The sequence below is a fragment of the Eschrichtius robustus genome, chromosome 5, assembly GCF_028021215.1.
Source record: "Eschrichtius robustus isolate mEscRob2 chromosome 5, mEscRob2.pri, whole genome shotgun sequence".
Lineage (NCBI taxonomy): Eukaryota > Metazoa > Chordata > Mammalia > Artiodactyla > Eschrichtiidae > Eschrichtius > Eschrichtius robustus.
This window is the reverse complement of record NC_090828.1, coordinates 33,426,335-33,442,009: the sequence shown is the minus strand read 5'-3', so window position 1 is coordinate 33,442,009 and position 15,675 is coordinate 33,426,335. Positions and strand designations below refer to the sequence as shown.

At 35.0% G+C, this 15,675-nt stretch overlaps 1 protein-coding gene across 1 annotated transcript in view; it reads left to right on the top strand.

Moving 5' to 3' along the window:
* Window positions 1-15,675, top strand: part of BMPR2 (bone morphogenetic protein receptor type 2) — a 175,456-nt gene that overhangs the window by 123,395 nt on the left and 36,386 nt on the right. Inside the window, exons 4-6 of the mRNA XM_068544639.1 lie at window positions 12,190-12,300; window positions 13,068-13,159; window positions 15,213-15,443. Of these exons, the coding sequence (XP_068400740.1) occupies window positions 12,190-12,300; window positions 13,068-13,159; window positions 15,213-15,443 (434 nt within the window). The remainder of the gene's footprint in view (window positions 1-12,189; window positions 12,301-13,067; window positions 13,160-15,212; window positions 15,444-15,675) is intronic.

Below are 15,675 nucleotides of genomic sequence, written 5' to 3'. Positions count from 1 at the left end.
ACAATTATAAATATATATGCACCAACATAGGAGGTCCTCAATACATAAGGGAACTGCAAACAGCTATAGAAGAGGAAATGGACAGTAACACAATAATGGTGGGGGACTTTAACACCTCACTTACACCAATGGACAGATCATCCAAAGTGAAAATAAATAAGGAAACAGCTTTAAATGACACAATAGACCAGATAGATTTAATTGATATTTATAGGACATTCCATCCCAAAACAACAGATTACACTTTCTTCTCAAGTGCGCACAGGACATTCTCCAGGATAGATCACATCTTGGGTCACAAATCAAGCCTCAGTATATTTAAGAAAATTGAAATCATATCAAGCATCTTTTCTGACCACAACGCTATGAGATTAGAAATGAATTACAGGGAAGAAAACGTAAAAAACACAAACACATGGAGGCTAAACAATATGTTACTAAATAACCAAGAGATCACTGAAGAAATCAAAGAGGAAATCAAAAAATACCTAGAGACAAATGACAATGAAAACATGATGATCCAAAACCTATGGGATGCAGCAAAAGCAGTTCTAAGAGGGAAGTTTATAGCTATACAAGCCTGCCTCAAGAAACAAGAAAAATCTGAAATAAATAATGTAACCTCACACCCAAAGGAACTAGAGAAAGAAGAACAAACAAAACCCAAAGTTAGCAGAAGGAAAGAAATCATAAAAATCAGAGCAGAAATAAATGAAATAGAAACAAAGAAAACAATAGCACAGATCAATAAAACTAAAAGCTGGTTCTTTGAGAAGATAAACAAAATTGACAAGCCATTAGCCAGACTCATCAAGAAAAAGAGGGAGAGGACTCACATCAATAAAATTAGAAATGAAAAAGGAGAAGTTACAACAGACACCGCAGAAATACAAAGCATCCTAAGAGACTACTACAAGCAACTATATGCCAATAAAATGGACAACCTGGAAGAAATGGATGAATTCTTAGAAAGTTATAACCTTCCAAGACTGAACCTGGAAGAAACAGAAAATATGAACAGACCAATCACAAGTAATGAAATTGAAACTGTGATTAAAAATCTCCCAACAAACAAAAGTCCAGGAACAGATGGCTTCACAGATGAATTCTATCAAACATTTAGAGAAGAGCTAACACCCATCCTTCTCAAACTCTTTCAAAAAATTGCAGAGGAAGAAACACTCCCAAACTCATTCTATGAGGCCACCATCACCCTGATAGCAAAAGCAGACAAAGATACTACAAAAAAAGAAAATTACAGACCAATATCACTGATGAATATAGATGCAAAAATCCTCAACAAAATACTAGCAAACAGAATCCAACAATACATTAAAAGGATCATACACCACGATCAAGTGAGATTTATCCCAGGGATGCAAGGATTCTTCAATATACACAAATCAATGTGATACACCATATTAACAAATTGAAGAAGAAAAACCATATGATCATCTCAATAGATGCAGAAAAAGCTTTTGACAAAATTCAACACCAATTTATGATAAAAACTCTCCAGGAAGTGGGCATAGAGGGAACCTACCTCAACATAATGAAGGCCATATACAACAAACCCACAGCAAACATCATTCTCAATGGTGAAAAACTGAAAGCATTTCCTCTAAGATCAGGAACAAGACAAGGATGTCCACTCTCACCTCTATTATTCAACATAGTTTTGGAAGTCCTAGTCATGGCAATCAGAGAAGAAAAAGAAATAAAAGGAATCCAAATTGGAAAAGAAGTAAAACTGTCACTGTTTGCAGATGACATGATAGTATACTTAGAGAATCCTAAAACTGCCACCAGAAAACTACTAGAGCTAATCAATGAATTTGGTAAAGTAGCAGGATACAAAATTAATGCACAGAAATCTCTTGCATTCCTATACACTAATGATGAAAAATCTGAAAGAGAAATTAAGGAAACACTCCCATTTCCATTTCAACAAAAAGAATAAAATACCTAGGAATAAACCTGCCTAGTGAGGCAAAAGACCTGTATGCAGAAAACTATAAGACACTGATGAAAGAAATTAAAGATGATACCAACAGATGGAGAGATATATCATGTTCTTGGATTGGAAGAATCAACATTGTGAAAATGACTATACTACCCAAAGCAATCTACAGATTCAATGCAATCCCTATCAAATTACCAATGGTATTTTTTACAGAACTAGAACAAAAAAATCTTAAAATTTGTATGGAGACACAAAAGACCCCGAATAGACAAAGCAGTCTTCAGGGAAAAAAACGGAGCTGGAGGAATCAGACTCCCTGACTTCAGACTATACTACAAAGCTACAGTAATCAAGACAATATGGTACTGGCACAAAAACAGAAATATAGATCAATGGAACAAGATAGAAAGCCCAGAGATAAACCCACGCTCCTATGGTCAACTAATCTATGATAAAGGAGGCAAGGATATACAATGGAGAAAAGACAGTCTCTTCAATAAGTGGTGCTGGGAAAACTGGACAGCTACATAAAAAAAGAATGAAATTAGAACACTCCCTAACACCATACACAAAAATAAACTCAAAATGATTTCGAGACCTAAATGTAAGACTGAACACTATAAAAGTCTTAGAGGAAAACATAGGAAGAACACGCTTTGACATAAATCACAGCAAGATCTTTTTTGATCCACCTCCTAGAGTAATGGAAATAAAAACAAAATAAACAAAAAGGGCCTAATGAAACTTAAAAGCTTTTGCACAGCAAAGGAAACCATAAACAATACGAAAAGATAACCCTCAGAATGGGAGAAAATATTTCCAAACGAATCAACGGACAAAGGATTAATCTCCAAAATATATAAATTACTCATGCAGCTCAATATTCAAAATACAAACAACCCAATCCAAAAATGGGCAAAAGATCTAAATAGACATTTCTCCAAAGAAGACATACAGACGGCCACGAAGCACATGAAAAGCTGCTCAACATCACTAATTATTAGAGAAATGCAAATCAAAACTACAGTGAGGTATCACCTCACACCAGTTAGAATGGGCATCATCAGAAAATCTACAAACAACAAAGGCTGGAGAGGGTGTGGAGAAAAGGGAACCTTCTTGCACTGTTGGTGGGAATGTAAACTGATACAGCCACTATTGAGAATAGTATGGAGGTTCCTTAAAAACTGAAAATAGAATTACCATATGATCCAGCAATCCCACTACTGGGCATATACCCAGAGAAAACCATAATTCAAAAAGACACATGCACCCCAATGTTCATTGCAGCACTGTTTACAATAGCCAGGTCATGGAAGCAACCTAAATGCCCATCGACAGACGAATGGATAAAGAAGTGGTGGTACATATATACAATGGAATATTACTCAGCCATAAAAAGGAACAAAATTGGGTCATTTGTTGAGACGTGGATGGATCTAGAGACTTTCATACAGAGTTAAATAAGTCAGAAAGAGAAAAACAAATATCGTATATTAACGCATGTATGTGGAACCTAGAAAAATGGTACACATGAACCAGTTTGCAGGGCAGAAGTTGAGGCACAGATGTAGAGAACAAACGTATGGATACCAAGGGGGGAATACCATGGGGCGGTGGGGATGGTGGCGTGCTGAATTGGGTGATTGGGATTGACATGTATACACTGGTGTGTATAAAATTGATGACTAATAAGAACCTGCTGTGTAAAAAAAATTAAAATTCAAAAATTAGAAAAAAAAAGAAGTTGTACCAATTTGGACTACAAGCAAGAAGCATATAAAAGTTCTCATTGTAGCACTTGTGCTCATAATAATTGTTCATTGAGTTTTAAGAAAGGGGCTGAAATATGACATCAATAATTAATCATGGAGAGTGTAATAATTGTTACCATATTCTAAGGTCTTTCTACTGCCCGGAAAACTAGTTGGCATGGTCCAATAGTCTAAAATAAAATAGTAGATGTAAACACAAAAGTGTCACTAAGTATCTTAAATGTAAATAGATTAAATGTTCCAGTTAAGAGACAGAGATTGTTTGGATTGAGTTAAAAACACACTAGCAGCCGTATGCAAAAGAATGAAGTTGACCCCCTACTTCACACCATATACAAAAATTAACTCAAAATGGTTCAACAACCTCAATATAAAAGCTAAAACCATAGAACTTTTAGAGGAAACTATAGGAGTACATCTTCATTACATTGGCTTTAGCAGTGAATTCTTACGTATGACACCAAAGCATAGGCAACAAAGGAAAAAGTAGATAAGTTAGACTTCATCAAAATTTAAAACTTTTGTACTTCAGTGGACATATCAAGAAGGGGAAGAGATAACCTATATACTGCAACATGGATGAACCTTGAAAACATTATGCTAAATGAAATAAGCCAGACACAAAAGAACAAATATTATATGATTCCATTTACATGAAATATCAATAGTAGGCATATTCATAGAGAAAGAAAGTAGTCTGGAGTTTACCAGATTGTGGGAGAAGGGGACAATAAGGAGTTAATGCTTAATGGTTACAGAGTTTCTCTTCGGGGTGATAAAGTTGCTTTTTTTTTTTTTTTAATTGAAATATAGTTGATTTACAGTGTTTCAGGTGTATAGCAAAATATATATGTGTGTGTGTGTGTGTGTGTGTATATTGTTCTTCAGAGTCTTTTCCATTATCATTACAAGATATTGAATATAGTTATAGTTTCCTGTGCTATACAGTAGGTCCTTGTTGTTTATTTTTTTTATGGTAGTGTGTATCTGTTAATCCCAAATTCCTAATTTATTTCTCCTGCTCCACCTTTCCCCTTTGGTAACTGTAAGTTTCTTTTCTATGTTTGTGAGTCTATTTCTCTTTGGTAAATAAGTTCATTTGTACCATTTTTTTCTTTAGATTCCACATATAAGTGATATATTTGTCTTCATCTGACTTACTTTACTTAGTATGATAATCTCTAGGTCCATCCATGTTTCTTCAAATGACATTATTTCATTTTTTTTTATGGCTGAGTAGTATTATATTTTATCTATATCTATATATCCATATCTATATCTGTATACCACATCTTCCTTATCCATTCATCTGTCACTGGGCATTTAGGTTTCTTCCATGTCTTGGTGTTTTAAAATAGTGCTGCTATGAATATAGGGGAGCATGTATCTTTTTAAGTTAGAGTTTTTGTCTTTTCCGGTTATATGCCTGGGAATGGCATTGCTGGATCATATAGTAAGTATATTTTGAAGTTTTTTAGGAACCTCCGTACTGTTTTCCATAGTGGCTGTACCAGTTTACTTTCCCACCAACAGTGTATGAGGGTTCCCTTTTCAAGATGATAGTGAATAGCACTCTTTTAAGAAATGCTATGTTACTTTCTCAGTGATGATTTTAATGGCACATAGGAGAGAAATGTATGTTGAATCATTATGTTTTACACCTGAAAATAATATTCTGTTGTATTTCAGTTATATCTAGATTTTTTTAAAAAGAGATGTATGAAAAAAAAGAACATAGATGTCCGATTCAAAAAATAAAAATCAAGGTGACAAGTCATAGCTTGAGTTCTACTTTAAGCAGTGTAATTTTTATCTCATTTTTTCCTCTGAAATAAAAAAAATATGCAAGTACCATATAGTTGGCATTTGTAATGTTTTCAAGACATTACTTTATTAATTCATATGTGTTTGAATTACACAAGAAAATAAATATCCATTTAAATAATTAGCCTTTCTAATTTGGAAATAGCAAACCTTTGTTTCATACTAGATTTGTGAATTTTTATTAATGCAGTTAAAGAACAACTTCATTCTATGAAAAATAAATTTTGTCTGTCACATTTGATACTGAAAATCAGCCTCTGTACACCAGCCCCAGTTTGAATCTCAGAGAAAGAGTCTGGATGAAGTAGAAAAGAATAGCTTTATTGCTTTGCCAGGCAAAGGGGGCCACAGCAGGCTAATGCCCTCAAAACTGTTTCCCAGTTTCGGGGGGGGGCAGTTTGTGAGGAGTCTTATAGTCAAGGGGAGGGGTTGCTGATAAGGATCTGGGTGCCTGCAGGACCTGCATTCCATCAGTCTAGAGATCATCTGGTGTCAGGTGGTCTCACGATGGGATTCTGTGCTTCTCGAGGTTATCGAACTGTGACCTCTCTGGAATGAAGAATGCTTCATCAGGTAGTTAACATCTTCCATTTGGTGGGGGTTGTAGTACTGCAGAAGAGCTCAAAGATACTGATATGTATATCCCTTGAGGAGGATCCAGGACCCTGCTCCAAAGCTGCACTATTGTTTTTTGACTACTCCTCCCTTTCTCTGCATCCCCTCCCTTCGTCGATTAGCAACTGTTTGAACCTGCCCTTTGGAACTCAGGGAAGGTCATGGAGGCTGAATGAAGCCTATTTCCTACAAACAAGAAACGGGGGACACAGAAAGGGTTTTGGGCCCAGGAGTCCCACAGGGCCTGCTTGGTTTCACATGGGTGCTAAAGTTGGGGCAGATATTTTATTTTAATGTTAACTAGATGAATTGGATTTAATTTTGTATGTCCTTTTTTTTCCTTTCATAATAAATTCTAGTGATTTCCTAAGTTTTTACCTTAGGAAACTAGAAAAAGAGGAGCAAATTAAATCCAAAGTAAGCAGAAGGAAAGAAGGAGTAAAAGTTAGATCAGAGATCAGTTGAATTGAAAACCGGAAATTAATAGAGAAAAGGCAATAAAACCAAAAGCTGGTTCTTTAAAAAGATCAATAAAATTGATAAACCTCTAGCCAGGCTTCCAAGAAAAAAATGAAAAAAGAAATAAATTTCTAATAATCATAAATGAAAGAAATGTCATGACTACAGATCCCATGGATAGTAAAGGAATATTATGAACAACTCTATGTTAACAGATTTGATAACTTAGATGTATTGGACCAATTTCTTGAAAGACACGATCTACCAAAACTCACACAGGGAGAAATATATAATCTGAACAGGTGTTTATCTATTAAAGAAATTGAATCAGTAATTAATACTTTCTAATACCAAAGCACCAAGCTGAGATGGTTTTATTGTTGAATTCTAGAAAACATTTAAAGAAGAAATGATTCCAGTTCTCTATAATTTCTTCCAGAAAATGGGAGCTTAGAGAACACTTTCTAATTCATTCTGTGAGGCCAGCATTACCGTGATACCATGACAGTGAAAAGACAATCCACACTAAGATAAAATATTTGCAAAACACATATCTGATAGAGGATTTGTATCTGAAATATGCAAGGAACTGTTAAAACCTAACAATAAGAAAACAAACAGCCCAATTAAAAAGTAGACAGAAGATCTAAATGGACAGCTCACCATAGAAGATAGACAGATGGCAAATAAGCATATGCTCAACATCCTATGTCATGAGGGAATTGCAAGTTAAGACAACAATGAGATACCAGTTTGAAAAAATCTATTAGAATGGCTAAAATCCAAAACACTGACTACACCTAATGCTGACAAGGATGTAGAACAACAGGAACTATTCATTGCTGGTAGGAATGAAAAAGAGGACAGCCACTTTGAAGAGAGTTTGACAGTTTTTTTACAAAGCTAAACATAGGCTTACCATACCATGTGACAGTCATGCTACTCAATATCCAGATGAGCTGAAAGCTTCTGTCCACACAGAAACCTGTACACAAATGTTTATAGCAACTTTATTCATAGCTGTCAAAAACCGGAAGGATCCAAGATGTCTTTCAATAGGTGAATGGATAAACTGGGATACCATGGAATATTATTCACTGTTAAAAATAAACTGTTAAGCCACAAAAAGACATGGAGGAATCTTGTATGCATATTGCTAAATGAAAGAAGCCAGTCTGAAAAGGCTACATACTGTATTCCAACTATATGACATTATGGAAAAGGTAAAAATCAATGAGTTCCAGAGTGGGAGTTGGAGTGAAATATGAGTAGGTGGAGCACAGGGAACTTTTAGGATAGCAAAGCTATTCTGTATGATACTGTCATGGTGGATACATGATATTATGTATCTGTTAAAACCTGTAGAACTATACAACACAAACCTTGAAACTTAATGTAAACTATGGCCTTTAACTAACAATAATGTATCAATATTGGTTCATAATTTGTAATAAATGTTTCCATACTGTCTCAGTCTGCTCCAGCAGCTGTAGGGGAGAAAATATCATTTTCCCTCCACCCTTCTAGGTTCTTGGCTGAGACCAAGACAGAATGACAGCAGAAAAACAAACAAGTTTAATAACATGTATATATCTCCTACATACATGGGAGATACCCAGGAGAAAAATGAGTGACTCTCCAAAATGGCCCAAGCTATCACCTTTTAAATACCATCCCCAGCTAAAGACAAAAGAAGATTGGGGTAAAGGTGAGGTGGAGATCACTTATGGGAATTTACCAGGCAAAGCAAAATAAACAAGGGTATAGTTGTTATGCAGATTTAAGTATAAGCTTTCTACAGTAAGTTTTAGTCTTCCTCTTCCTGGTACAGAGAGGGAGATACCTTTACAAATGGATATATCCCTTAGAAATGTAAATATCCCTTATAAAAGGATAACTTCTATTAGGTTTTCAGAGCTTCTCCAGTGTCTGCTGTTTCTTAAAAATAACCAGCTCAAGAAAATCCTTATGCCAAAGGGGCATATTTTGGGGTGTCATATTCTGTTGCCCTTCCCAGCCATAATAAAATAACATAACAAGTGGCGTGAACAACACAAATTTATTTTCTCACAGTCCTGAAGGCTAGAAGTTGGAGATTAGGGTTCCAGCATGATTGGGTTCTACTGAGGACTCTTCTGGGATTGCAGATGGCCTCCTTCTCACTGGTTCTTCACAGGGCAGAGAAAGAGAAAGCAAACACTCTCTTGTTTCTTCTTATAAGCACACTAATCCCACCCACTGTGAGGCCACTCTCATGGCCTCGTCTAAACCTGTCTCCCAAAGGACCCATGTCCAAAAGTCATTACATTGGTAGTTAATGCTTCATCATATGACTTTTAAGGGAACACAGTTCAGTCCATAGCACACACTAATGGAAGCTATTAATAATAAGAGAAATCGTGTGTTGGAGGTTAGTATATGAGAACTGTCAGAACTTTCTGCATAGTTTTTCTGTAAACCTAAACATCTCTAAATAGTAAAGTCTATTAAAAATAATAAGAACAAGGCTAAAGATTATGAATTTCAATTTCAGAGAGATTTAAAAATAGATGACATTTTCTTTGATTTTCACTGCCCAATAGAATGCTAAATATGACAAGAGCAAGCCATGTCAAGTCAGCATTCACCATGTTACACCTTTTGGTCTTTCTTTTCCTTTCTTCTGCCTTCCTTGAAGCTCTCTACCTTACTTTAAATGTCACTATTTTCCACTATATCCTTGTTTCTTGTTTTGTCCTCCACTTTTCATCTCCTACCTTTTCTCTCTTTTTGACTTCAGTGGACCATAAAAATAAAATGTGAGCTTCCATAATAATGAATCTGTAATCTGATTGTCTTATACAATATATAGTTTAAAGCTTCATAGTTACCTTAAAAAAATACAAAGTGTCTGACAGTCAGTAATGATCTGACAGTCAATAAAGGGACGATCAATAAGCACATAAAATAATTTGTGTATATCTTATTATAGTAAAGAATCTATAGATTATTATTTTGTGTGTGCATGTATCTGTGTTTTTTGTGTGTTGAAAATAATTTTTCTTTTGAGTTGGGCATATTCTAAAGTCAGGGTTTTTTTAAAGGTAAAATTCATATAACGTAGAAATAACCATGTTAAAGTGTGCCATCTAGTGTATTTACAGTGTTGTGCAACCTCTATCTAGTTCCAAAACATTTTTATCAATCCAAAAGGGAATTCTGTACCTGATAAGGAGTCACTGCAGATTTCCCCCTCACCCCAGTCCCTGGAAACTACTAATCTGCTTTCTGTCTCTCTGGATTTGTCTATTGTGGATATTTCATTTAAATGGAATCGTAGAATATGTGACCTTTTGTATATATCCATTATATGGATAAACCACATTTTGTTTATTCAATCATTAGTTTATGAACATTTGTGTTGTTTCTACTTTTGGCTATTGTGATTAGTGATGCCATGAACATTTCTGTAGAAGTTTTTGAACAGTTAATTTTAATTCTTTTTGATATATGACTAGGAGTCGGATTGCTGGGTCTTATGGTAATGCTAGGTTTAGCTTTTTGAGGAACTTCCAAAATATTTTCTACTGTAGCTGCACCATTTACATTCCAACAATAATGTACAAGAGTTCTAATTTCTCTCCCCATTCTTGCCAACACTTTTTTCTGTTTTTAAACTATAGCCATCCTAGTGTATATATGAAGTGATGTCTCACAGTAAAATGAGGTTTCCTCCTATAACTTATTCTATATGTTAAACTTATGTGCAATTATTAATATGTTAAAGTCTATTAAAATACAATAAATGTCCTGCAGATTAAGAGAGTATTATAGTGCTTCAACAGATCCTTCTATAGAAATATTGTTTTGACATTTTAATATTTAATTGTGCTTAACTTGAGACAAATACATTGATTTAGAACAGGAATGCCCGTCAGAGGAACTCTTTGCCATGCTGGCTTTTGAGTTTGCTATAGAGCCTTCTAGTTTGATAGAATACATAATGTCCAAAGTGAGAAAGATTTAAAACACAATATGCTTGATTTTGACAGGGTGTAAAGAATGATTAAATAAAGATATTAGCAGTCATTAAGCCCAGTATCTGGTCATCATTATCAAATACTTCATGAATACCTCCAGTTAAATGAATATGAACAGCTATCTCATAAGATAATTCATTCCTTTTTATTTATTTTTTAATTTTATTTTTGGCTGCGTTGGGTCTTCGTTGCTGCGCGCAGGCTTTCTTTGTTTGCGGATAAGGGGGCTACTCTTTGTTTTGGTCCGCGGGCTTCTCATGGGCGGTGGCTTCTCTTTGTTGTGGAGCACGGGCTCTAGGCGTGCCAGCTTCAGTAGTTGTGGTACGCGGGCTCAGTAGTTGTGGCTTGCGGGCTGTATAGCGCAGGCTCAGTAGTTGTGGCTCACGGGCTTAGTTGCTCCGTGGCATGTGGGATCTTCCTGGACCAGGGCTCGAACCTGTGTCCCCTGCATTGGCAGATGGATTCTTAACCACTGTGCCACCAGGGAAGTCCCATTCATTCCATTTTAGACAGCTCTGTTTATAATCTTAAGTTCTTCTTTATGCTAGGTTAATAACTGCTGTCCTTGAACAGATACTAATTGGATCTTGTTATCCTCTCTAGCTACAGGTCCATTTTTCCACATGAAGACAGCAACCATATCCCCTCAAGTTTTCTCTTTTTCTATATCTGACACTTCTAATTCTTTCTACCCATCACATTTCAGAGTTCTTATACCTTCACTGTTCTACCTGCTCTCTTCTGGATGTGCTCTAGTTTGTAGTCATCCATTCTAAAGGGTATTTCTCTAGACATTATCTGATCCAAAGAATGAAGCTAACACATAAGATGGTTTGCATGCTCGTGATAGGCCTGTGATTTAGACATGTGTGTTCCCTTTCTGCAAGTGAATAAGCTTAGGCTCAGACAGGTAAAGGTATATTCCCAAGGTCATAGAATATGTGGAAGAATGGAGTTTTAAGTCCAGTTCAGGTTTAACTGTCTGCAAAGCTATACTCTTTTCGTTAATAATCATAATACCAATATTGATAAACATAACATTTATTGCATATGTAGAATATACTCAACACTGTACTAAGTACTTGGACTCCGACCTAAGCCTCACAGAGGACTTGTGAGGTAGAGATTACTATTTTTACAAATGAGAGAGTTGAAGATCAGAAAATTCTAATAATTTTCTAAAGGCCACTGAGAGACTAGTGTAGTCAAGATTTAAAACCCAATGTGATTCCAAAGATTATTCTCTTAAATATTATACTGTTCTGTCTATGCTGTTCCATGATATAGTTGATATTTCAGTAATTAGGAGCACAGCTACCAGGTGTTTCAGTGTTCTAGGTCTATATAAAATAATTCATATGATTAAAAATATACAATTTACAGTTATTGCAAATTTATTATTAATTTTTCTTTCATTTCATTTGATGCAAAAACACTGCTGATTTGACTATGTATTGATACAGCCTTTCTGTCAGTATTTAGCAAAATACCAAAAAGAAAGGGTGACTATATTTAAAAATTTGTTTTCTTTTAGGTCCACCTCATTCATTTAACCGAGATGAGACAATAATCATTGCTTTGGCATCAGTCTCTGTATTAGCTGTTTTGATAGTTGCCTTATGCTTTGGATACAGGATGCTGACAGGTAAAAATATAATTTTTTGTTTTGTTATTTATTAAACATGTCATTTAATCCGAATTGATTTTATTTTAAAAAAATTCATCGTGGTAAAAAACATCTCTGTGCTGTGGTAACCCCAGAGTCATCCTTCTCTCTTAAACTTTTTGTCCTAGTTTTTATGAAAGGTTTCAAACATATACAAAATACCTATTACCCAGCTTCAATGATTATCACATCTGTATATCATCTATAGCCCCACTCACCACATGCTTCCATGCCACTGGATTATTTTGAAATAAATTGAAGGTATAACTTATCTGTAAATATTTTAGTATTATCTCTGAAATATAAAGACTTAAAATATATATAACCACAATACCATTTTCACATCTAAAAATAACAGTAACTCCTAAGTATCATCAACTGTATAGTTGATTCTAATAAACTTTAGATTTGACAAGCTTTTTAGGAAATCAGCACCCATTCATTCATTTGAATAACTTTAATAAAACCTTCTTTAATGTTTCTGCATACTTCTTAGGGTTTTATACTGGGTGTGTTACTGGAACAATCTCCCAGAATTCAGCTTTTGTGTTATTCATTTTTCATCTTCATTTATAGATGATTCCTAGTTTAGTAAATAGTTTTATTCCCTTTGACGTTAGGCATAAGTCTTGCTGTCTGTCCTTCTGTAGGTCTTTTTTTAACTGTAATATATTAAAAAGTGTAATATAAAGATTTTCATTTTAAGAGAACCACACATTAGCAGGTTATTTTTCCTATTCCTCTAGGAGACCGTAAACAAGGTCTTCACAGTATGAACATGATGGAGGCAGCAGCATCAGAGCCCTCTCTTGACCTAGATAATCTGAAACTGTTGGAGGTAAGATTGCTTTCAGATTACGGACTGTTTTTTCTGCTCTCATAGTATATCTGAGACAGTGATTTCATTAATTTATTCATTTGTTCAACAAGCACTTATTATCAGTTTTGTGCCAAGGCCTATTCTAGGCACTGAGAGTGTTGGTGAACAATACAGATACATGAGGCTTATATTCTAGTGAGAGAGAGGCTACAAGAGGGTAAATAAATGAAAGTACAGTTGACCCTTGAACAACATGGTTTTGAACCGAATGGGTCCACTCATACACAGATTTTTTTCGATAGTAGATACTACAGTACTACACCATCCACAGTTGGTTGAATCTGTGGATGTAGAACCATGGACAGAGAGGAACCATGTATATATGAAGGGTCAACTATAAGCTATACGTGGATTTTGGACTATGTGGAGGGGTTGGTGTCCCTAACCCTCACGTTGTTCAGAGGTCAACTGTATATTTCAAGTAGTAGTAAGTGCTATGGAGAAAAAAAAAAGCAAATGAGATAAGAAAGTTATGGAAAAGGGGTTATTAAAGAAAGTATATTTAGAAAGGAGATGATCTTTGAATACAGACTTGAACAAGAGTATGGGAATAAAGACATATCAGATTCTGAGAAAAATGTGCTAGGCAAGCAATTCACAGTAGATGCTGAATAAATAATCCTTGTCTGTGTATATATTGTATATTGTGTAGGTACGTACGAATATGTTTTGTATAGAATTAAATTTTCATTTGGTAATATCTCAGAACCTGTGTTAAAAGTCTTACCATGATGAATGTTTTTATGATCTTTATTAGGATAAATTAACTAAACCAGAGACTGCTAAATAATAGATCTGGTAGATTTGGTTATATAAAACATTTTAAGAACCTTCCATTTGGGAGAAAAATATAATAAAAGTTAAAAGCAAAATTTAAAAAAGGTATTTCAACACGTAAACAATTGATAAAGAGATGGTAGAAATCAACATGAAATGAACAGTCCATTAAAAATAGACAAAAGAGATGAATTATCAATTCATAGAAGAAGTAAGTATGCCTAGTAAATGTATAATAAGATTTCCAATTTACTAAACTGGAAAAAATACTAATTAAAACCATTAGGATTTTATCCTGGACTGAGTAAAAGAAACACTCCCAAACATTGCTGATTTAACTTTATATTGATACAACCTTTCTAAAGGGCAGTCTATCTGTTTGTTAAAATTTAAATTAGAAATAGTGAATGAAATATAACAAATATCCTTAAATGGTAAATCCCTAACCTTTTTTCAGCAAAAAGTCAGAGAATCCCAGAAGCCAAAAATGAAGAGAACAGTTGCATCTTGCTGGGGTTTTTTTGAGTTATTTTTTATTGTATTGTGTTGTACTAGATATTGTGAATGTCATATTGCGGAGACCCTATGTTCTGTTAGGTTCTTCTAAAGTGTGTTCATTTCGTTGTTTATTTTAGTAGGTGATTAACTTGGTTGGACATATTGCAAACTCATCTCTTGAGCTGAAGTTTAGTTACTTTTTATCTTTAGCTGGAGTCTGTCCCATGCATTAATTGGGTTTCCAACTCTCTGACTCTCCTTTTTGGGAGTCTCCCTTCATTTTCCATGGTGTGGTTGCCCCAAATTCTGTCCCCTGCTTCCTGAGGCCAGAAAGATTTTCTATCACAGTTTTTGCTCCACTACGCAGTGCAGATTTCAGCCTGCTCACAGGCTTAAAGCTATAAAAATAAGTAGCTCACCCTGTGCCATTCCTTTCTTCCAAGTGTTGACTCCCCTCAGAACCTATCTACTTTTGTTCATTCTCCAGCATTTTTAGATTTCTTTTTAAAAATATTGTTCAGAGTTTATAGTTGTCATCTGAGGGAGGGCTGGGTCTGGTAGGAGTTTCTGAGCCATATAAGATGCCAAATTTATTATTTTCTTGACAGTGGAGTTACTCAAACTAAGCAATAGAGACCTGGTTGCATACATATGGATTTATACTTTATTATTTAGTAACTTTGATTGTTAAGTTGTGATGAAATAATATCTTGCTTTCTTCAAAACAAATTTACAGCTGATTGGCCGGGGTCGATATGGAGCCGTATATAAAGGTTCCTTAGATGAACGTCCAGTTGCTGTAAAAGTGTTTTCCTTTGCAAACCGTCAGAATTTTATCAATGAGAAGAATATTTACAGAGTGCCTTTGATGGAACATGACAACATTGCTCGCTTTATAGTTGGAGATGAGAGAGTCACTGCAGATGGACGCATGGAGTATTTGCTTGTAATGGAGTATTATCCCAATGTAAGTTCTTCCTAAAAAATATACTGACATTTATGTCAGTCAGATTTGTAGGAGGACCCCGGTTATGTAGAGTGTTCCTGGTTTGCAAACTGGTTATTAATGGTCTACAATGAGACAAGGATTTTACTCTAGAATGTGAATGAAACTGTTTACTCCTTACGCACTCACGTCACTGTGTCTCTGTCTCTGTCTCTCTCTCTGAGCAAGACTTTCTTGATGAATGGAAGCAGTG